Consider the following 25,708-nt stretch of genomic DNA (forward strand, 5'->3'; position numbering starts at 1 on the left):
GTTCACACTTTTCTTTGCACGGCTTACAGAAAAAATGGGTTCTGTCAGCAGAGGGCCTTGCGAGTTAGAAATCATTTCGTGATTGCTACAGGATGCAGGTAATGTCTTATTCCGCTGAATTCGGTGTTCTTAAGCTTTTTTGGAGCCGAGGTAACTCTGGGCCACATACAGAATAATGAGTGCTGCAACCAGTTTCCTTACTTTATAAAGATAGCGAGTGGCTCGAGCCACCTGATGCTTCTTTCAAGTAAAGTCTACTATCGCCAAACTTATCGCGTTGTACAGCAGGGGTCAACCTCAATCCCAACAATCGTTCATACGCAAAGGAGCTGCTGGCTTGAGGCAGTCTGCAGGTCAGGCATAAGGAACAGCTGTCTTGAATGCTGCATTTGTTTGTTTCTTAATCACAAGGGCTTTGACAGCAAGAGCAAGAATTATGTCCTTTTCTGTTAACATCAAGGCAATTACACCGTTCAGACACTGAAAAACCCCCCATAAGCACTTCCCAGTTGAGAGTCTTTCATTGAGCAAACACACCGTTGTGAGAACTCACTGCTGACAGAATTCAGGAACATTAAATCAGACAAAATTCATGTGTGTGACTTCACAGAATAGTTCCATGTTTATCTTTAAAAAAAAAAAAAAAAAAAGATAAAGATGTACACAAGGGAAAATAATGTATTTACTACAGTATGGCAGGAACCTGATTTCATGTGTTTCATTTAGGGCTCCAAGAGGCAGGCAGACACTAATAAAAAGGGTATTATCGTTATTTATGAACACATTTTCAAAGAAGCCTTGCTATTGCCTTTGCAGATTAAAGTAAATACGGCAGAATGAGCATGCATTAATACACAACGGAGGTGGTCTCCCATTTATCCTGTGCTCATACCAGATGAATGGGTTACTGCATATACAGAGACAGAACAAAGGGGAAAATCATATGGTCAGAATAACAAATCAGCACTGATGTTTATAAACAATAAAAGCAGTAAATGCACAATCATATGGCCTTAATAGAAGGAAAGTTGTTTGACACATTAATAATAATTTTCCAAAATGCTTCCAGCTGCTATGAAAATAAATATGTTGTACAGCTGTATCCATACATTGAGAAGTAAGGGGAACCGACCTTCTGAGCCCCTTAAAGTTTTGTGCTGCTCATATATTTTCAGCCAAATACCTTCAGACCAAGAATGCACACTGAATGCAATTCTAGCAAATTAAATCAGAGGTATGATACCCTATAGTATTGTTCATTCCAGAACATGAACAGAGGGAAAATTTGTTAAACATGTAAATACATTCAGTGGCTAGAAAGGGTTTGCATTAAGCAATTTAGCTTTCTATAAGTGGGCTTTGATCAATAAGCAAGTGTGGAAATCACACGTGCAGACTGAATAGACAATGAAACAAATCATCGCAAGCCAGGATTCAAGCAATTAAGCAGGAAATTGTTCATCAGTCCATTCATTAGCAAAACTATTAATACTAATCAGAGATCAAGATCTGTAGTATTGATGAGAGCTTCTGTCTCAAACACACCATGTAAATAAAGTTTTTGTGAAACAGCTCCAGTCATTCTTCAAACCAACCTGACAGCAAAATCTAAGTACAATAGCCAAAGTGAGTGTCAATTTTTTTTGAATTACAATTAACTGCAAGCAGGAATAAATTATTTTAAGTAGGGTAGGCAATTCCAAAGGGCACAATTTTCACTTTGTTAGTTCTTTGCTTAATTAACAATTTATTTGGACAGCAGGTCACGTCAGTTGATGTGTAAAGGTGAAATTTAAAAGCTTAGTTAAAGGCAAGCCCGAAAGGTGCAGAATGCAGCGCTGCGGTTTTCCTAACACTGGTTTACACCTTTCACAATGTATTTGCATTCCAACTAACAATTGTTAGTACAGAGAGAGACGCATTTCCACACGGCTGGTTATGCATTTCAAACAGATGGCAACTAAATTGGTGGGCACTGTCGATGGTCTGTAAATACATGAGCCAGCTTCAATTTGTGGCTTACAGCTGTTTTTAGAATGTGACCCTTAAGACAAATATTCCTATCAGTGAAAAGTAATCAGTTTCCTGCTCCAAACATTCTTCATCTTCTGAATCCCACGAACAACAAGCTACAGGGAGGGTGGATAAGAGATTGCTGTGCGGCAGTCGTCTACACATCAGACGATTCCTTGCCCATTTCCTTGGCTTAACAAATAGAAAGGAAATCCTTTTCTTAAAAAAAAAAAAAAAAAAAAAAAAAAAAAAAAAAAAAAAAAAAAAATTCCTTCTCGATAATCACCTTGCTCCAAGAATTCAACAAGCAATGAAGAAAATATTTTTAGCACTAGTGGGTCCATCTGAATTTCTTCATTTGCTCTTGTAATCAGATTACCTATCTTGACAGTTCATCAGATTTAATGGTTAATTTATTAAAAGCTACAATTAAATATCTGTAGGATTCATATGCCAAACAATACACGAATGTCAATCCGCCTGTTAAAATGATATATTCAGAGAAATCTTTTGTACAACAAGAAACTCTCAACTAATCATCAGTACCAACTTTGCCTTTGAGAATTTGTGGGCAGGCATACACAAATGTGTGTGTATGGGGCAGCTGGTAGTGAAGCGGTTAGAACTGTTGCCTTGAGACCCAAAAGTCACAGGTTTGAGGCTCACCTCTGTCTGTAGGACCCTTGAGCAAGGTAATTACCCTAAATTGTTCCAGTAAAATGACCCAGCTGTATAAATGGGTAAATACTTGGAAGTACCTTAACATTGTAAGTTGCTTTGGAGAAAAGCATCATCTAAATGAATAAATGTAAATGCAATTAATACAGCACACTACAAGAGAAGCACCCACATATTTCCTTCAGTTTAGACACCCTTTTCCAAACTCACCCAGTGAGATATAAGACGCTCGTCTAATGAGAAATCACAATTTTCCTTCTGCTCAGACAGATTTGTTTAGAAAATCAATCATTCAACTTCTTAATGGCTGAGACCACAAATAAAACAATGAAAAACTCTGCTGCAGAGATGCTGAAAATGCCTGTCAGTCATACAGACGTACGGAATACAGAATCACAAACCTACCTGTAAATTGGGTCCTGCATCACCATCATCTTGCTCTCATCCCACGTCCACTCTTTTTTCTGTGGACACGCATAATAAAGAGGGAAAGGCATTACTCACCTTCCAAAAAAATGGAAATCATGAAAGGATTTAAGTGTTTAAATCAAACTTAGTTTAAAAAAAAAAAAAAAAAAGTAAAAAGCAGTATTTAATACGCGGCGTGTGACGGCGCAGCAGTTTGGTCGGGGCCTGCTGTGTGGTGGGTCTGGGGTTAAAGCCCTGCCTGGGGTGCCTTGCAATGGAGTGGTGTCCCCATCCTGGGTGGCCCCTGCGCCGTGCAAGGCTCTGGCTCACCGCAACCCCCCTTGGGACAAGCGGTTCTTGACAATGGATGGATGTACACAGTACAATGGTACGCTATGCAATTTACTTTAGATAAAAGCACGTGAAAAGTAGAAGTGGTACAACTAAATTTTGTGCCAATTGACCTGACTATATTGATTTTAGGCCTTAATCACATCCCATCTTGAAGTGTTATCCTGTCAAGATGGCATGCTCACTACTTGGTTAAGTCCGATCAAATGACACAACACAAATGGGAACAGGACAGCACTTAGAATTATTTGTTCTATTGATTTCCGGGTCTTCCGTGCCATGTTATTTATGACTGCAAACATTAATTCTCCAATGTAAACCCAGAAGCTATTCCTGTGGCCGGTATCTGATTACTGCTACAGACTGTAAACAGCCCACAGACAAATCTAATATATTTCTAATAAAAACAATTAATACAGTAAAGCCGAAACTGTTATCTTTGAAACAAAGGGGTAAAAATGCCATTCGTGTGCAAACTATGATGAACCAAACCAAGATAAACATAAACCTCAAGTGTTGCTTTAATAAAGCCAAGCCAGATTTAGTCTGTATAAGGTTTTCTACCAGGGTCTAACGAAATGCTCTAGTCCACTAGGGAAAAGGAGAGTTTTAATCACTTAAACAGTACCTGGAATTAATTTCAATTAAAAAACTAGAGTTGTTCTGTAAACAACATTAAGCTCTTGCTATCTTATGTATTATTCAGAGCTCCAGACATATTGTCTGCCCTTGTGATTTTTCTATATTTCTACAACGGTCAGTTAATAACGGTCAGTTAATTACGGTCTGTTTGCTGGCCTTCTGCCAAGTCTGGTGCTAGTCTTCCCCTTGATCAGTGAAACAGATTTTCTGGATTTAAAACACCTACTGGTGCTACAGACCAGACTGCCTAGAACATGGAACCCAAGACCATATAAAGCCGGGACAAAAGGTAGAGGGATGTGTTCCATATTAGACGATGCAGTCTTTCCAGTTGCTTGGCTCCCTTTTGTAATTACTACCTTTGGGCCAACAAAAGATTTTTTCCCCCTCCCTCCTCATGGACTATGCTATTTTTAAGACAAACAAAGATGCTTACATAAGGTCTGTTCTGCTAGTTTCAAAGTGTAATTACTGTAAAACACGGACAAACCAAAATCACCACAGCCGTAGCGAATAACTCCATGTGTCCATTATTTGAAGAGAAAAGCAAATCACTGAGGTGGAAATTAATGGTTAAAATCTTTAAACCACTTTTGCGCCACTGTGATAACATGGCACTAGAGCAGTTATTTGGAGGTTAATACCATAATTATTGCATGCAATAGAGTGTCAGCTTTTCCCCTTCTGTTAACTAACTCTTGGGGGTCTAAATAAACATGGCAGTCTCCCTTAATGTAGGACAATAATTCCAGGGGCAAACACCTGTCAACGTTAATCACCGTAAAGGTGCCAGCCTTCTATCTGGTGGATACTGAAGATGGATTCATAAAGAGCCAGGATCTTACCGCCAATGAGCTGCACACAACTGTGATAAGTACTGGATAATGTGTTTGACCTGATCAAGTGGCAGATCGCTAGTTACAAGCAAATGAAAATCATAGAAGTGTAGTCACCTTTTTCTTTTTTCTCAGGACCACTTTCACTCCATCCACTGACACAATGATGTTGACCTTCTTCTTTTTGATGTTCTTCACCTTGAATTCATACTGAAAAATGAAAGGGAAAAACTATTAGCAAAACCACAGAATTGCATAAGGGCCTGGTTAGGAAGCATCGGCATGGAGGGAAAAAACAAACGGGCGGCACGGTGGCACAGCGAGTAGCGCTGCTGTCTCAGCGCCCGGGTGGTGCGAGAGAACGTTAGTTCGATTCCCCGCTCAGTCTGTGTGGAGTTTGCATGTTCTCCCCGTGTCTGCGTGGGTTTCCTCCGGGTGCTCTGGTTTCCTCCCACAGTCCAAAGACATGCTCTTCAGGTTCCCCCATAGTGTGTGAGTGACACAGAGAGTGTGTTCCACTGATGTATGGATGAGTGACCCACTGTAAGTAGTGTATCTGGCAGTGTAAGTCACCATGGTGAATAAAGTGTGCGGGCTCATAACATTACATGGTATCCATTATAAGTTGTTTTGGAGAAAAGCATCTGCTAAGTGAGTAAATGTTTAAAAAAAAAAAAAAAAACAAACAAACACTTTTGAAGGTACTGAATAATGAGTGTTATACACCGATTCACCGTCACTACTACCGGGAAACCACACAGAACCGCTGTCAAGAATCTAAGTAGAAAGTACCATAACAACCTCCAGCATAAACATTGCTACCTTTCACAGACCAAAGAGATCAACTACCACCACCACACTCCATGCAACCAGTGCCATGACAACCACAAGTAGAAACACCTCCTGTACTGATGCTTTTATCTTGACACTGACATTTTCTTTACTCTGAGCAACTGCAGTATCCAGAAAGATATGAACTATGTAAACTGGACAGTCAAGTCACTCTTTTGGTTACAGGCACATCACTGCAACTGCAGATCACTTACAGGCTATACAACCAGTCGGGGGGGAATAGTAAGAAGTTATGAGACTACGGAAACAGCACATACATTCAAAGACAACTATATAACAAGCAAACCTTTGCTGCACAACATATGTCAAATAAGGAACACCTACCTTTTTAGATTTATTCATTTAGCTGACACTTTCTTCCAAAGTAATTTACAGTGTTAAGATAGTTACAATTATTCGCTCATTTATAGAGATGGGCAATTTTACTATGACGATTTAGGGCAAGTACCTTGCTCTAGGGTACTATAGCAGTAGGTGAGATTTGTAGCAGCAACCTTCGAGTTCAAAGGCAGCAGCTCTAACCACCGCAATACCAGCTATCCATTGTACCCAAGAAATGTTAATAGGTGCAAGTTCTGAAGGCTTTGCAAGCAAGGTGGTACTTCCACCACAGACCACAGCAGGCCAGTGATGCTGAGGTCTGAGCAGGACAGAAGTAAGGTTGTGGGAACCTTCTCAGGTTTGTTGAGGTGACGTATCAGGCTGCCGGGGCCGATTGCATTTACAGGTACGTGTGCACCGTGGGGCCCTTTGGTCTCCTTTCGCAGCTGTGGACCGGACACGTGCCGCAACCGGTGGCTAGAAGAGGGAAGCCAGCCAGGAGGAATGAGGAACAAAGGTGCACTTGGGGACGTTCGCTGCTTTGCAAGTCAGCTTACTGAAGGCAGAACGGGTTTGTTTGGAAGGAATTTGCAAGGCACCCCTAACCGTGAAAATCAGACATCAGAGGTTTCCGCTGCAAGCCGACGGAGAGCCGCGACCAGCTGCCGAACGGAATCAAAGTACAAGTAAACAAGAAGCCGCCAGAGAGACGGCGCATGCGAGAATGTGACTTTGCTGGTTTGTGTTGTGTGAGGGGTGGGGATGAAACAAGAGAGGTGCTGAAGAACAAGACACGTTCTGCCACCAAGCAAGAAAGATTCACCCGTTTTGTCCCTGTTTACAGCCCACCCCCACAAGCTCATGAAACATGTATCGCATACACGCTATATGTTTGTCTACAGAAAACCACACGCGCAGATTTTTCGTAAAAGTAATATTACCTACGCGTTTATGCAACCAAAAGTTCCACAGTGGTAAACGTTGCGCTTCCACTGGTATGGCACTTCAGGATCATAGCACTGGATTACTGCCCTTCGTGTCTTCCCACGATGTGCCATAATGAGTTCCTGTTTGCCTTGGTCCTAATTGGGTTCATGTGGACACCTGCCGCCTGCTCTGACGTGCCGCAGCGGGGACCCGAACCGGAGAGTCACTGCCGTGGGCAACGTACCGGGTATAAGCCTTTGTAAGGGGATGTCTTTAGCTCAGAGCTTAACAAAACCACTGCATGACATCTGGCCAGACTTTGCAGGGAAGCGGCGCGGAGAGCCAACGATGACGGCAAAAAGAAATAATTGCCATAATAACCATTATTAATCATTTCATATTCTGCGGATATTAAATTTGCCAACGGGCCTGCTGGACCTCTCTGTTCCCAGGTGTTCTCTTAACCTAGTACCTTTTAAAAATATTTATCTCAGATTCGACGTTTGTGTCGTGCCGGGCGGGCGTGAGGATAAGCACGAAGGATGGAGCGAAGGGAAGTGAAATCTCTCTCTGGCAACGGGCCCATTGCTAACAGGCATCGCTAAGCCAAGGTACACAAAGCTTTGAAGAGATGAGGAGCCAAACACACCGTGCATCCCAATAACAGGCTTTCACCGAGAAGAGAACCCTCGGGGTCAAAATAAAGCCATTAGAGATGCCTATAACAATTAGCCCGCAACGAAAAGAGGAGGACGGAGAACAAGTTTGTTCTCAGGGTTGTGAAAACGCAGCTCCGCCGAAGTTACGATGCACGCGCGCAGTGGTAGCCCAGTAAGAAAAGCCCTACGGAGAGAGGCAGCTCCATTTCTTACAATGCGCCAGCTCTCCCTCCTGCGCTCATGAAGGGTGTATGGAGAAACGGATTTTAAAAATCTATTACTCCTGCTATAAGCCTGCTGCTGCATTTTTCATCACTTCATTTCTTAATGATCTTCCCCGAAGACTTCCCGTCTACTGCGAAAAAGACTCAAGAGAACAGACAAAATTGTTAGTCTTTAATCGAGAGAGACTGAACATTTCCCACTTCCCTTGGATTCCAAGCGCGACACTCAGCACCATAGCATTATAATGCGGACCCAAAAGTACATCCGAACCACAGGATCGTGCAGATAAAAATGTCAACAGTAACCGTACAGGGGATTGCTACCCCCAGGCAAGCACATTAACATATTAGATTACTCCTGCTGTTTAATTAAAACAACGACATTGAGTCCCCTCATGAATCCAAAACAGCTGAAAGAATTTGTGACAGCATGTGAAATATCTGAACAATTACAGATGGGGAAAAAAAAAAATAAAAAATATTTATGTCCCTTGGACTATGGCTGTCATTCTCAACATGACTGAAAAGCTAAGAGGTGTATTCATATATAAACACAAATATGCATCATAAAATGAAAAGTTACTTCAGCTTCCCCTTTCATTTACAGCCTTTTTTTCGATGGCTAAACAGTTGTCAGGATGATTACAACCTAGCGTCTGAGGCATGGGCTCCCTCCCACATGGCACACACCACATACGATTCAGAAGAAAAACAGCGGTAATCATTACAATTATTAGAAGAAAACATTGGCGCTATACATTACCAAGTGTTTAAAATGAAATGAAAAAAATAGACCTAAAGGAAACGGGTGAAACAAATATCTCATTTAGGGTTTGCAGGGGTGGCTTTGATTTAACTCTGTATTCCTCAGCATGGAGAGGGAGCACTTTCCACCTTAATTTTTTTGCCCATAAGCAGTTTCTTGTAATTGTGGGGTAAGCAGTTTGTAAACTGAATTTAATGCACAAAATTTCAGTTGCTCATAAAATCTCTGCAACTGGAATAAGAGCGAACTACCTTCAGCAAAAAACTGCAAGATATCTAACAGGACTAAACCTGCACAGCAGTGAAACTTCATGGGGCTGAATGTGACAGATGCCGATATATACTGGAGCAGAAGTAATTGCATTAGGTTTATATAAAGCTTGAGGCTTTATGCCAAGAAAACTGGCACATTCAAATGCAAGAAACCGAGGACCACTTCATCAAAAGCTGACATCCTGTTAACAGATTAGGAGAAACACGCAGAAGTGCAGATGTAAAGTGTGCATCTGCACAGGTTAAAAATAAGGATGACATTCAGCCTTCAACTGAAAACTGCGCTATAAAACAGCTGTGCAGAGGACGGACACTGATCTCTGAATAAAGGCAGGTGTAATCGCATCGAATGTCTACCAGCTACACTTAAGACTACCAAAAAGGCGTTGCAATCAATATGATTAATGGGCAGAGTCAGCAGTTCTAATCCCCGAGACCCTTTCGCTAACCCTAAACTCTTAACTTTCTCAGCTAATCATGTTACCTGCTCTTTCAGGTATAAAGGAGCCCACTGACACATCGTGACATCAGCAAGAATAGTGTGGCTCTGAAGGTGTGGACCAACTCCTTAACATATTAAGATGTTTGGGACCAGAAACCTGCTCTGTTAACTCCAAAGTCTCTTTTATCCTTAGGAGGACAGCTGGTAGTGTAGTGGTTAGAGCTGCTGCCTTTAGACCCAAAGGTTGCAGGTTTGAATCCCATCTCAAGCTGTAGTACCCTTGAGCAAGGTACTTACCCTAAATTGCTCCAGTAAAATTACCCAGCCGTTTAATTAGATAAATAATTGCAAGTATGCTGTAGACCCAATATAAGCGGCTAGAGCTTGGATCCCACATTTTTTCGAATCAATTCTTTTCCACGTGTTTCGCATCTGCATGGTTCCCAAAAAACATTTCCTGAAGTTGAAAGGTAAAGTTATGCAATATAGCGATTGGTACAACAGACTCATGGCAAAAAATAAAAAATGTTGACATTTTGTGAAAAACCTTTTGAATGGTGCCTAGCAGATCTATGTTGCGTTTGTCACTCATGTTGTAAAGCCTTTTATTTCCGTAATCTGTTGGAGTAGTTTTGCTCTCTTGCTCCAGAGCACTACAGCTTTAATTTGCTCGCATGTTGGAAAACTAATTTGCAAAAACCGTCAATGTTGCTAAACCCCTTCTGTTTTTGCCGATCTTCTGATTTAGCTTCGCTATATTTCTTTATATAGAAAGAGAAATTTAGTTCCTTTTCTCCGAAGCGACTTCCAATGAACTCTATGTAATGTTATCAGTCCATACATTATTCACCAAGGTGATTTACACTGCTAGATACACCACTTACAATGGGTCACTTATCCATATATCAGTGAAACACACTCTCTCTGTGTCACTCACACACTATGGGTGAACCTGAACAGCATGTCTTTGGACTGTGGGAGGAAACCAGAGCACCCGAAGGAAACCCACACAGACACGAAAAGAACATGTAAACTCCACACAGGCATTCGTTGTGCCACCGTGCTGCCCGCTATCTTGCTACAAAACAATACCACTTTGACTCATTGAAAAATGCTTTGCAGCTGTGACAAAGATGTGACTGTGAACGTAATGTACAAAATATAGATGACGGATGTCCGACGTATGAACGTTCAGAGGATGAGACCATTGCAGAAAAAAACATGAGGTCTTCAAGTCCCAACTGAAGTTCATGAAAGCATTGATGAAGATGACGCCCCAGCTCCTCCACCACCTAAAGTGACTGAGACTCCAACAGGTGTGGATACTGCACTTCAACATCTAGAGTCTGAAAATGTGGACTGGATTCACATCCTACACCTAAAATGCATCATTGAAATTTATGCTTCCCCCCCCAAAAAAACACAAGAAAACAGTCCATCATAGACTCAGTTTTGAAACTACAAGGTAATCAGTAAGTTTAGTTCACATACTCATATAAATCAACTTTGTTAAATCCTATTTAGTCATTTCCATATCGACATGAGTGTTTTTCTTATGGAATTTCTGTGATGAAGTAATTTGTGACGAAGTGCATTTAATCTTATAGAACTCATCACATGTGGAAACTAGTTCATTACATTGTGGATCATCAATAAAAAGAATTGTTGAACTGAACTTTATTCAGTGTCATTGGTAATATGAAGTGTGTACACTGCGACATCATTTATTTTCGCTGACACGCGTATGTAGACGGTTAATTTTACAAACGTTAATCTTCTCTCGGCAGCAAACTGGAGTTAAACATTGCTCAACCTTCGTCAAAATCGGCAACTTGTTACAACATGGACTCAACATGCCATGAAAGTTTGCACCCCTCTGCCTGCCTTACATCAGCTCCAGGTGTACCTTAACATTGTAAGACGCTTTAGAGAAAGAGTCACTGGTAAAACCCATTAAAAACATGTCCCTTGATATATTTGCAGCCTCAGTCAGCGAAAACCCCAGATTTAGCTACAATAAGCAAACTTCATTATGATTTCCACTCGTTTCCAAGGTACAGAACATCTCGCTAGAGTCATTGCAACTGCCAAACTCTTGTACTTACACAAAATCACAGATTTTAACATTTCTCAAAAAGGCACAAGCACCAGGCATGAGCTGTAAACACTGTGGAAGCAGGTTGAATTTTTGTCACTCTCTCATTATATATGACTGTGCTTTAGTGTCGTATATCAGCTAATTCACTACATGGGAGTTGCATTATTTCTAGTACAAATTGATTTTATACATTAGTTAAGCAAAGGAAATACAATTTAAAAAACTAATTTCAAAATGAATTCGACTGCAAAGCTGAGGAATTTGAATAATCTAGACAATCAAATGTTTAGTAATACAGATTTCCTCTGATTATTTACCATCAGGTTCTGTAAAAGTTTTAGATAAAAATACAATCAAACAAGAAAAATGACTTCTTTCAACATTTTCTTAACTTTTACCTACATTGAAATTAAAAGTATTTCAAGCTGACTGAAAATAAAACCACATTGTCTTCATTAACTCAAAGTTAATGCAGACTGTTGACCAAATCATCCCATAAACATGTAGTGTTCATCATCTTGTTCTTCACTGGATATTAACAGACACCAGACATGAGCTGTAAATACAGTGGAAGGCAGCTAAGCAAAGACAGTTCCACACTCCTGTACTGTTTTGGTGTGTTTCATTGGCTACTAACAGCTAGACAGGAATTTTTTTTAGAAATAAAACAGAAGTGCAAGTAACATGTGTGAAGATATTTCAATACAGTTTTTTTTTTTTTTTTTTTTTTTAGAAAGAAGCTGAAAATCTAGAGAAATGCAATACTAAACACTTAAGAGGTATTAGGGCAGGGGGCACGGTGGCGCAGGGAGGTCCTGCTTTCTGGTGGGTCTGGGGTTCAAGTCCTGCTTGGGGGTGCCTTGTGACAGACTTGTGACAAAGGTGCAAGATTTCCTGTAAATGTCGCTTTCTGAAACATATTTATATTGTCATTTCAAAGAAAAATTAACCTTCTTCCAGACTATGTGAAAAACAATCACAAACACCTTTCTTGTTCTTGAAATTATTCCCAATGGCTCAAAGTAAGTAAAACGTAAGAGTGGATGTGTTTTTCTCAAGGGATTTTTTTCGCCTCCAGAGTAGGGCTCTTGTGTTCTAAGTTATTATTCTAATACGTTTGGTGTCCATGGATACTGGTCAGACTATAGAATTAGATGTTTCCATAGTGACTCAGGAGTATTGTCCAGATATTCTTCCAAACCTATTTATTTAGGCAAGAAAATTTATGAACGGTAATTTTGAACCATGTTTTTTTTTTTCCCCTCTTTTCTTTTCAACAGATGCAGTTGGAGTAGCAAAGCTAGATATACTAAAGAACTTCCATTACCATATGTGCAAAACAAGAAATTAATGAATAATAGATAAATCCTGGGATATAATTTGTAAAGAATGGAATATACAGTCAAAACTGAAAAGAAAAAAAATTGTAAATTTCTACAGTATATCCCAATACTTTCTCAAAAAAAAAGATTTTTTTAAACTTATTTGAAACTTAACATTAACTGTGTGAAAATGATTATTGTCCACCTGAGAATAAACCTTCCTGTTACAGTTAATATTAAGTGGATTCATTCTGGTGGAGAACAAAGAAAGCATGCAAAACAGATTCATCTAAATCACGAGGGCCATAACTGTTGATTTATCCTACATCTGAAGAACATTTATCTAGGGTTCTTGCCCCACCTCAAACACAAAACGTTCTGAAGAAAAACTGCATTAATAATGCATATCTTTAAGCTGCTGATCAATATGGCATTTTCAGTGTGAAATATGCTTGACTTCAGGGATGTTTTGAACTGCTGCAAGGACAGCAGACAAGGCGAGTCAAAATACGACCAAGCACTTAAAAGAAAGAAAGAAATAAATGAAAGTGGCATAGCCTCGACCTTTAATAAAACTTCACTACCCTCTCAAGTAGTAACAAGACCTCTGGGACATTAACCCAGCACTTCATCAGCTCAGCATGGCCACACCGCAGGAGGAATGCCACCACGCTGGAGAGGAGGCACGACAGGTTGGCTTGAGGAACGCAGGTTCAGGAGGAGGTCGGGAAACCTCCTTTCTCTCTTTATACTTCAGAAGCAACCTGGAAGGCCCCGATCAAGGCCCACAACACCCAGCTGTCCCTGCCCACTACCAGCCAGGCTCATCAACAACATCATCAACATCAGGCTCATCATCTGGAGCTACTGAATTTGCTGTAAAGGCACAAGCACTGGGGGCACCCGGCAGATAGATGGACGAGGCTCAAATGTTTCAATTCAATGACACAAAAGGCCCATTATCTCCTGCAGAGAGAGCAGCTTATGACACAATGAAAATTTACCATGTCATCATCAGAAAATGAAACTGGCTCAAGGTGCTACATTATGTACTGGTAATAAGGTGATTCACTCAGCAATGATTTTTATTTAAAGCTCCTTGGACCAAAGCCACAATGTATATTAATCATGATCATTTTCAAACCTTTGAGACAAAATGTTCCTTAGAGACAAAACTGTTTTGGGGATGTGCTATCCAACAGATAATTTACAACCTTTTAATGAATTAAGTACCAAGTAGTGCAGTATATTCCTCAATTTGGGCATGTGAGCAAAGGATTTCAACTCGCACAAATTTACTCAAAGCTTCTTTGCAGCTAGTTTTCCAGTTTTCTTTTTTGTAACCCATTTCCCTAGAAAAGAATTACATTGAGTGCTTATTTCTAAAAGAACTGATCTATCACTGCAAATTGCAGGTACGTTTTGCATCTCTCCCAAAGCTTCTCGGATTTTACACACAGAGATACTGTACCGCCCTTTCTAAGGCCGAAACGAGGTCCTCCTTTGTCCTCGACACAAGCCATCATTCAAGGTATCATCTACGATTTCCTTTCAAACTTCGAAGGAAGGAAACCACCTCCAAATCCAGCCGCTTCAGCAGCGAGAGAGACAAATGTATGACAAGCTCCATTACTCTCAGGGGTATTTACTGTACAACCTGCCGTGTTCAGGGAAAGCCAAACGACCAGCGTCAATATCCAGACGGGTGCAGCCAACTGCTCTGGATTTTTGCCATTTTAACACTTGTGCTGCACTTGAGAATAAGAACCGAATGGAAATTAATGCAGATTAACGGAAGTCCTTCTGCTCGAGCAACGCACCTCCCTGCAGTAATGGAAATCAACCTCATGTTGCGCGAACGGGACCAGCACAGAGCCTGTCTCCACTGATACGCGTGCGCAAATATCCCAGCGCGGGCAAACGCAATGTTTCCCTTTAGTGTCTGCAGATAAGGGATGCACTTCAGAGGTACAAATTAAAAAGGTGTTGAAAAGGTGCAGTGGAAATGCAGCTGACATTCTAGTGGCTTCTGTATGCGTTCGCAATACTCCAGGCCTTGTGCTAAGACATAGTAATAACATTTCCTTAAAATGTACTTCAAAAAACAGAAAAAAGGACACATGACTCATGTCCATTTGCATGCTATACACCCACTAAACCCTTTTATTACACAAGAATATTTTTAATAAAAACTAATTTAGTATACAGTTAAAAAAAAAGCAGTCTAAGAACACAACATAAAATTTCAAATTAAGAACAGAACTCTTACTTATCCTTGCTTGTTTCTTCCCCCCTAAATCAGTTTGTTCTGCAATGCAACTTCTTATGGCTGACGGCTCACCAGTGGCTGCAGGTGCATTGTCCAACCACGGTATGCCAAACGCAAAGGTCTTTCCAGTCCTTATTGATCCAAAACACACAGATAACATCTCCTCTGTGCCATAATGTGACTCTTCCCATTTTAATAGACGCTTCTATTTTCAAAGGGTGGCAGATGTGGGAAACACACTGCCCATATACTATATCATCTTGGAGCTGGAGGACACACCGCTGCAGAAAACCTGACGGGGGAAAAAAGGTCTGTGGAGCCATACGGAACCTACCATACGGAAGTGTGCTTCAGCACTGTATACTGAAGGTTTCCGAGAAATAAGATGCACTTGAGGTCTTTGTCAACCTGGTCTGCCCTCCAGTACAACAGCATACCTGTTGAGACCAGCTCATGAACCTCCCTAACTATTTACTTTATTCAACAGCGAACAATTTTACTCCTGGCTGCAATTATATTACAGAGGATTGGGTTCCCCCGCCTCCTCCAAAGCAACTCCATTTAAAACAGTTCTATAGTTAAAAAAAAAAAAAAAAAAAAAAAAAAAAATTAGTTTCAATTTGTTTGATTGCTCAGCACTCACTTTGTTGAGAAGGGCGCTTGACAAAAATAAACTGAAACGTATTCTTCAATTTATGGTCATTTATGCATATATTACATTTTAAGTTATGAGTTAATGAATAAATCGGCTGATTAACTCTATATGTGCTGATTAATACCAGCAACTACTCTACATATATATTTCCATAAGGAAGGGACAGAAGGGAAATTCGGACATTTTAAGGTATTAGTGTCAAGACTGAGAGCCCAGTGAAGTTACAATTTTCAATTTGCAGGGTGATCTTTACAACTAAAAATGGCTTCTTACCAATGGACAGGTTAGCGTTGGTGACTTTCAACCCACAGCACAAAGACGACCCAGCTTTTGTATCCATTATAATCAAATGTCAGGTAAATGTCCGATGACGTCATCTAACATTCAAAATGTCACTTTCTCTTTTAGAAGACCTGGAAAGCAATTAATTTCTCACCATGTGCTGGACACTTTATATCATTATGTCAGATTCACCACTTATGAACAATGTCTTCTAAGCTCTCCATCTGTCAGTGCTGTTTGGCACATGCTGGTTCCAGCCAATCCTATGGAAATATATGCCAGCAGGCAAATATAAAAGCATAACCTTCAACTGAACTATGTACTTTGTTTTGCATGACATACTAACAACAATAAGTATACTATATATAGTACACACACTAACTACAGCATGGGAATTTTACTGAAAGCAGCACAAAATAAATTTCATCAGCAAGAGACCCATAAGCGCTATCCTCACTTGGCCATTTCCACATCGCTGACTGATATAAAACTTGAATACACTGATAAGCTTCTCAAAAATGTAGCTGCTTAACATAAGGTAGGATTTAACAGTTTTTGCTCAACATTTTTAAAATGCATATTCTGCAGCTTAATTTCTCAAAACTGTCTTATACCCTGCGTGTAATTAATTTAAACGGAAGAGTTCTGGATTTAATCCTCAACCATATTTTTAAATGGGAAGGTATTTAAGTACAAAAATCTGAAGTTCTGTGGAAATATTAACAAGACAAAGTAGACACTTATGAAATTTGATAAGATGCATCACGTTATGATTATTATGCATGTTAATATGGATTTGTGTGCTATGGATACCAGCCAACGCTAAATAAGAAGAATCAACCCTTTCTCATAGATGCATCTTGACCAGAATTCCTGTTGTCTTCCAAATTTCCAACATATTTGAACACCCCTGCCACAATGATATTTTCCCCAGGAAAGGTGGGCACTTCCCACGATGCCTATAAAGCCAGCCCAAACCCCTTGCTTCTGCTTGACGGTGAGGAAACAACAACAACAACAACCAATTGGCCAAAGGGGTAGTTGGGCAAAACTGCAGGAACAAAGCATCTTCCTTTACTGGAAACACTGAATAATGGAATAACTATCTGTTAATAGTAGTAACATGGCCCAATACCGTGTGTGTGTGTGTGTGTGCACCCACAAACACAATGTTGTGCTCGTGTTGCCAATGTGATGAGAATGGTCAAGAGTTTTTAGGAGGGTCTGTAAGTGGTCACACTGGGACAGCTTAGTCTGTCATAGATGTCCAATATCAAAAGAAATCAGTATGTCGTAAGAGGACCGTAATAAAAATCCTCATATCATGGGAAAACGTCTGACAGACATGTAAAGTGCAAACACAATTTAGAGCTGTCAACTTGTCATACTAACAGGTTTTAGGCTTGAGCCCATTTAATTTTTTTCTGTAGGTCTCACATAAGCCAGGTAAAAGGATGGGGTTCAGGACAGGGTGTGAATAAAATATGAATTTAAAGATATGTTGCTACAGTGTGCAATTCAGAAACACAACAAAATGTGAACCATACCTGTACTTCCACAGCTTGACAATACCAGGTTCATTTGGTGCTAAAACATGATTTACATAAGTTTGTCCGAGATGCCTTTAAGGATTTTCCACAGTACTCAAGACACATAGTATGACTTCTTTCATGTTTTTGTTGGACCATGAGGGACAGTGGGTAGCACACTGGTTACAGCTGCATACAGAGGTCACAGGTTTGAATCCTACCTATTGCTGTAGTATCCTTGAGAAAGGTACTGCCCATAAACTACTTCAGTAAAAATTACCCAGCAGTATCAACAGGTAAACCACTGTAAGGAACTTTACACTAAGTGACTTTGAAGGAAGGCATTGGCTAAATGAGTGAACCATTTAAAACCAACGGAACACCACAATCTATTAAATTGCTTTTCTCTACCCATACGATGTCCTTTCGCAGGTGATTAATATGCTCCTCTGTTTTCTTTGCAGGGTGCTTTACCAGCTAGTGAAGCTATGAAATAAATCCCCCAAAGTCATTTAATAAACACGCACCTTGACATTTGCATGCTTTTATATAAAATGTCCTTGACGCACATGCCAGCAATGGGGTTGTAAAGAAGAACCAAAGGAGGGTAGAAACCAGGTAGAAACAGGTGAGGGACTGTGCAAATTAGCACACTGGTTGAGAAAAGAGGGGAAAAAAAAATAAATAAAGGGGGAGGGGGTTATCACCTGCTGAGACAGATGCAGGGAGTCCTGGAATTATAACGAGTCTGCTGGGCAAAGACAATGGCTGGCCATACTGCTGCAGAGCAACGTAAATTTCATTGTACGGGTGTCTAGCAGAAATTGCATTTTCTTTACAGGGCTTTTCGTTTCAAATTCCCTTCAAGGTACTTTTTAAATTTAAAATGGCAGCAGGCATAAAAGTGAGTGCTCTGGTGGTGATGAAGAGAGAAAACAAGACATTTAGAAATGAAAGTGAAAGTAATGGCATGAAAATAATTTCGGTATTTATATTACATTAGTGTTATTTTAACATGAAAAATAGGAAATTGGTGAAAAAATACAGTTCCATTACACGACACAGCATTTGTGCATTTTTTATGGTTGATTGTATTATATTAACCAAAAAGATGTAAGAGGATTTTCAAGCTATGGCAAAGTTGACTTATGATGGGGTTGTCAGAACAGAACCCTGCCAAAAGCCAAGGACCACATGTACTTGCAGTTACTTGAGCTTAAACGTCTAACAATTATAACACAAAACAACTGCTAACAAATGCTGACAAGACAAGACAAGGTGTTTGGACTGCTCAAGATATATGCTTGTAAGCCTATGAGGGCTGGGCAGCTAGATGCCTTTAACCCCTTAGTTTCATTTTTTTTTTTTTTAAAAAAAAAAAAAAACCAAACTAGGGAGTTTTATTCAACTCTGCTGTCTTTTGACTTTTTGAGAAAGTCAAAGACAGGCTGTAACTAATGCACATCTCTGTATGTTATCTGTACCATTAAGTGCCTTAAGACAATCTGAAGGGCACTATGCAAATATTTAAAATTACTAGATTTGAGACAATGTTATTCAAATTCAGTCCATGTGGCAGTATAATTCTAATGCCCCAGATGAAACACCACAGAATTATTTACACTATTTAAAAAACAAAACGAAAAAAAAAAAAAAACCACCATGAAATGAAATGAAACAGGACTGGTGTGATGATGATGCAGAGGAAAATCTGGGGGAAGGAGTAATACTCAAAAGGAAAAGCCTTTGCTCTAATAAATTTTTATCCTTTATATTTATTGTATTTCATATCAGACAACACATGTGTATATAAATATATAATAGTCTAGATCTTACCAGATGAAAATTAACGTCACTCTAGATGATCAATGACCCTGCACCAAGTTTAAATGACAGCATGTTTTAACCTTCACAGCTAATAAAAAAACAGACAGCTGTATAATTAAAAAAGGACCAGATATACAATCTCTTCATAGATCACGTCAAAGCAAAGTCTGAACATATGAAAGGAAAAAATAAATAAATAAATAAATAAATAAATAAATAAAACTTTTCCTCTCATCTGTGAATGTTAGGGTTCTTCGAAGTTGTGGAACAGATTACTAGTTTAAGTTGCCTTGAAATGTCAAAATCCATGACTGAACAAGTTACCGCACAACATTTTAGCATGAAAAGGCACCTACGAGAGCTAATATCACACAGGAATAGCACACCCTTCCATTATCAATAGTCGCTTGTGCGGAGATCAGGGTCGTGGTGGTCTCGCACCTATCCTGGAAGCACTGAGACAGAGATGCCAGACTGCTGCAGGCCGATCCCACGCACTCATTCACGCACGCAAAGTGTAATTTAGCTTTACCGATTCACCTGAAACACCTGAAAGTGTAGGAGGAAACCCATGGAAACTCCATACACAGCGCTGCACTGTAACTCATTGTAATGAGTGTAATGAAGGGACAGCTGATAGTGCATGGTCAGAGCTGCTGCCTTTTGACCCAAAAGGTGGCAGGCTTGAATCCCACCTCCAGCTGTAGTACCCAGGAGCAAGGTACTAACCATAAATTGCTCCAGTAAAATTACCTAACTTTCTGAACGAATCAACTACTCAGCTCCCTTTAAACACACTTGACTGACAGGACCAAGAGAAAGAACCCTGCACTCTGTCTGGTACCAAACATTTCCCATTAACCAGGAGTGAACTGGGAATTGGCTAAGAGACAGACAATGAACGTGAGGGAAATGAAAAACAGGACAAAGAGTCGATTAAAATCAACTTCCCATCTATTTGTACAGTATATGACGTATAAAAACTAAGCAGAACTTCTAGATTTGTTGTATAAAACACAACATTTAAACTAAAAGGGAGAAGTACTGCACAAAGCAGTGTCACGAATGTCCTTGTCAAATGGCAAACGGGACCACTGGTAGCATAGCGGTTAGCTCTACTGTCTTCGGACCTGAACGTTGCAGGTTCAAATCTCACCTCCGGCTGTAGTACCCTTAAAAAAAGTACTTACCCTAAATTGCATCAATGAAATTACCAGGATGTAAAAATGGGTAAATAACCAAGTAGCTTAAAACTAAGCCCCCTTGGAGAAAAGTGTCACACAAATGAATAAATGTAAATGACACACAGGACCTGTTCATGAAATACGTACAATTTTAATTTGACTTCCTTTAGAATCAGTCATGTACTCAAGGCTAAAGATGTAGAGATGGTTCCTCACAGCTCCCAGGCTGTGGATTCAAACATGGGTTTGAATCCCACTCAGTCTGTGTGCAGCTTGCACATTATACCAGTGTTCATGAGGGTGCTCTGGTTTGCTCACAAAGCCAAAGACGTGTTTTAGGCAAATCGGTGCCTCTAAACCAGCCTGAGCACGTGCATGCGTGCGTTTGTGTGTCTATGTGGGAAGTGAATAAGTGGGTGTGACTGTCCTGCCCAGGGTGGGCCTGGCCACACACACTTTTGTTCAGGAAGAGGCTCTTCACAACTGAGATCCTACATATCACAAAATAATCAAAGGACGTGCGTAACGTGAACTACTTATTTACAATAAATGACATGCTATTCCTAAGCAGCAATGACATATTTCAGTGAGTGATTACAAAGTTTCATTTCCCTAAACTGATGCTAAAGAAAAAAAAATTTATAATTTTAAATAATTTTCCTTTTCAAAAAGTATATACAGGAAATTTTTGGTTGTACAAAAACAAAAAGAATTGAAAACAAAGCTGAGCGAATTTTATTACCAGCCTGAAATTATACTGGCAACAGAAAAACTCTGAACACAAAGTGCAGTTTGTGAAAACTGGAAGAATTGAGATACAGCTGAATCATAACTCATTAAAACAAGCAGATGTTCCAGCAAAGCGATAAGTATGAGGATGCTTCAGAATTTAAAAGAGAAAGACGATAGACATGTTCCTCTGCTTTAGCACTTCATGAGCAGCTCTCCCCAGTTCACATTTACATTTATTCACTTAGCTGATGTTTTTCCTCCAAAGCAACTTACAATGTTAAGCTACTTACAATTATTTACCCATTTATACAGCTGGGCAATTTTACTGGAGCAATTTAGGGAACATACCTTGCTCAAGGGTACTACAGCTGGAGGTGGGATTCAAAAAGGCAACTTTTGGGTCCAAAGGCAGCAGCTCTAATCCCTAAACTACCTGCTGTCCCCTACAGAGGCCTTTAATACAAGCAAGAGTGTCCAAGCAGATGCTGTTGATGTGGAACATCGTGTGCAGTGTATCTGATCAGTAAAACAAGGTAGGGAGAGGGCAGGCAGGTGGAAGCAAGGTGTCCAACACTGTCACTTTGGCATTGAGACCTTCCAAACCTTGGATTGCTTGCCTCCACAACCCTTGCCTTTCAGTCACACCGTCACACTCATGGTTAAGCTGCAGGGACAGCTGCCTTTTGACAGCAGCACTGCACTAGATTACGTCAGTGAAAATGGCTAAACAACTAAACCACCTAACAACTAAAAACTGCCGTTATAATACGTGATGTTAGTGACACCCACTTTACCAATTAAATGAACGAGGACAAAGTGATTAATTTAATTATACTATTAATGGGAACATTCCACTCTCTTTTGAAGGCAAGTATTTTGAAAAGGACCTGAAGCAAATGACATTTTTCAAGCATGAAAAAACAATAAGCTCAATTGTATAACAAAACATCAGTATTGCTCCATCACAATAAATCCTTATAACTTATAATGTGTTTAGGAAGCCTAGACTCGGAAACACACCGACGGCCACATTTATATCCCACTGAATCAACAGCAGTGTCTGATCTCACTGAGCAGAGCAAAGATACTGTGAACGCTGAAATTGTCTTTTAAAAGTACAGCATGTATGGGGTAGTTACTCGCTCAACTGCTGGCACTAGATCTCATATGTGAACACAGCAAATCAGATGCTGTGGCGTGGACTGGACATTTAGAATGCGCCTGTCAGTTCCTAGCAGGCCATGTGTACCATGTGTATAAAGGTTTCCACTGTAAAACATCTTTCCTTAATTAATCCAAAGACATGCTGTTCAGGTTCCCCCATAGTGTGTGAGTGACACAGAGAGAGTGTGTTTCACTGATGTATGCATGAGTGACCTATTGTAAGTAGTGTATCTAGCAGTGTAAGTCACCTTGGTGAATAAGGTGTGTGGGTTGATGACACTACATAGAGTTCATTGGAAGTTGCTTTAAAAAGCATCTGATAAATAAATGTAAATGCAATTATGCCACTAAAATTGACATTCAAAAAAGTAAACAGCTGCAATTACTATTAAAGGTGCATTTATGGCCACACCATATGCTCAGCATCAAAAGCACTGAGGGTTGTTGCCACACAAAATTTCACTGTACTGCATATGTGACAATAAAGCAACAACCTTATTTTGGAGGAAAAAATGCTTATCAGAGACAATTACCTAATGAGTGATCCTAGAAAGACACAGAAGGGGTGAAAATGACAACCGGAAGAGGCGAACCCTTCTTGGAAGAGGTGAACCCTTCTTGGAACAGACACACTCGCTCCTGTGTTACAATCTAGGATGGGAAGCACAGTTGTGGAGCACTTGCATAATAAACATGGTGAGAAACATTTGGCACACATCTGACATTAAGCTTCAAACCAATCTTCTGAGAGAGAGACTAATGAGGAGCAGCTCTTTATAGTGACTCGGTGTGTTTAGGTCAATTATCCCCACCAATGCAGAGCAGAGTATTATTTGCCAGGAGTCACGGACAACCTCCTTCCCACTAACTTTGAATACAATGTTACGACACAGCAGATTGAGCAGATTCCTACAAAATTTTGGATAGAAAATATTGAAAATCGAAACCTCGATCAAGAGGTTCCGCGCTACACACAGGGAAGATTAAATTCACAAAGCAGTTGTAAACACAGCTATGCATTGTTTAGAGCTGCTGCCAGGGAAAAAATGCTTACGAATCTCAGCCTGACCTTCAGCTTTGCTCACTTGAGGATTCTGCGCAGAGGCCGACGTGCCTGGGGCAGCAGAAGGGCTCCTTTCCTATTGACAGATAGCCAGTAGGATAATCCAAGTTTATGCTGTTTACAAATACAACACGGTACAACGGAGGAACCAAAACACATCAGCATGCACTGCGTACTCCGGTGGCAGTATTCACAATGTAAAAACCAGTCACCGATGCCCTCAATTCCCACGGAAGGAACTGGCAAAATGGTGACTTCGATTAAAAGCGAAGATATCCTTAGGCAGTGGCATGGTCTCATACAGTGGCAGCTAATTATTGCAGAGTATTGATGAAACCAAGATATAAAAGCATAGCATAGCTCAAGTGAAACTGAATTCATTTATCTGGGGGGGGAACAAAAAAACTAATCTTTTTCATTTTATACATTTGCATTAAGGGATGAGGACAGTATTTTGTTGTTTTGCCAACATCGAACCTAAGCTACACGGACTCTGACACCCTGACCAATGACTGAAAACATTCATCTATGCAAAGAAATGGAAAATACACCAGGAATGTCATTTGGTTTAGAGACCTTCTGATTCTGAATCCATGAATATTCAACAGAAGAATAAAAGGATTAAAGGACATCAGTCATGAAATCTATATGCAGATGCAACACTCCGCTATGGGAGCAGGCAGTGACACTCTAACCTTTGTTCAGATATGGGCAACAAACAGATATTGGAGAAGCACTTAAAGGTCATTGGTTCACAGATGAGACAACATTAAATGGTATCAGTATGCATCAGCACAGTGTAAAAAAAGTTTCATCTTGGAAACATTATATAGAAAAGTTCAGTAGAAATAATACAGCAAATTAAGCACTCCTGAGCATGAGGATGCATTGATTTTTTTCAACCGGTAGCTGTATATTAAAATTATTTCAATACTTCAGCTGTATAAACTTTGCAATTACCACAAAAATCCTTATGCCCTATTGCATCAGTAGTACCTGCTACCTTTCCACAGGAGAGATTTGCGGTGCTTTCATAACTTCTCACTAGCAGACAACTGCTTTCCGCCCAAATTATGTATGGTTTACACCGTGTCAACTATATTTTTGAACATTTAAAGGGGAAGTTTAACTTTGTCATTAATGTGGGCTCTCAGCGACTCTTCTCAATGTGTCGATACAGACCATTTTTATCTGTGCTGCGTGTACAAAACGTACTTTAAAAAGCTTAAGCTACCATCCACTTTTTCCTACAATCTATTCAACATCAAAAAGCGTCACCAATCCATTCAACATCAAAAACCAAAACACACCCTGCTGCTTTCCATTGCTACTGTGATAAAAGGCTTAGCACTAGTTTTCTAATAGATCATTTCATTACTGAGATATCATAATTCTTATTTTAGTTTCTAAATTCAAGAAGCAATGTTATATGGATGACAACCACTATCAGGAAAAAAACTGAAAAAAATTTACAGAACGTTTTGATCTGAACATAAAAAACCTTAAAAGAAGTTACCCGGTACCATGGTCAATATTACTGAAAACTAGATACAACATCTATAATGACCTATTCCTTCAATGGGTCTCACTCTAGCCATTACTTTGTTTACTTCCCTACGGGAGATTAATAGAAAAGATGCTGCTTCTTCCCACTTGCTGTGAGCCTGAAATGAAACGACACACCATCCACCTTGTACTGGACAGACATGAATTCATCTTCGACATTTAAGAGAATCTGAGAAGTTAATGTTGACACTTTCACCACTGTTAATTAGACAGTAAATCTGTGCAGATTTTGGTGCATTTTTCCCCATGACGGACTAACAGTATTGACACGTGAGCAGATAAGAGTCCAGATGTGGAAAATATTTCTTTCCCCTTTTAACTTACACTGTGCAGTACCAGAAAAACACTTGGAGTGAAGAGGGAAAGCAAAGCAAGCGAAAGTGTCCTACATCTGTGCAAAGAAGTGGGCTCATTTCCCAGGCAAACTTGTTAAGTGAACGCCTTGTGAAGGACACTCATTTCCAGCACTGCATGTACAAAACACAAACGGAATAAAAAGCATATAACAGCTTAGAAACAACCGAAACATGATACGGATTTTTTATTTCACAACAGATGAAAAGGGCCGTAAGTGAAATGAAATGGAATGATATTTATGAGTGTTGCCTGGCCTTCACATTGTGACA

General features: G+C 39.9%; 1 protein-coding gene across 1 annotated transcript in view; it reads right to left on the reverse strand.

Moving 5' to 3' along the window:
• Positions 1–25,708, reverse strand: part of nos1apa (nitric oxide synthase 1 (neuronal) adaptor protein a) — a 73,586-nt gene that overhangs the window by 33,173 nt on the left and 14,705 nt on the right. The window contains exons 3-4 of the mRNA XM_018754199.2: positions 5,046–5,138; positions 3,097–3,155 (exon numbers count right to left, since the gene is read on the reverse strand). Coding sequence (XP_018609715.2) covers positions 3,097–3,155; positions 5,046–5,138 — 152 coding nt within the window. The remainder of the gene's footprint in view (positions 1–3,096; positions 3,156–5,045; positions 5,139–25,708) is intronic.

Source organism: Scleropages formosus, chromosome 9, assembly GCF_900964775.1.
Source record: "Scleropages formosus chromosome 9, fSclFor1.1, whole genome shotgun sequence".
NCBI lineage: Eukaryota > Metazoa > Chordata > Actinopteri > Osteoglossiformes > Osteoglossidae > Scleropages > Scleropages formosus.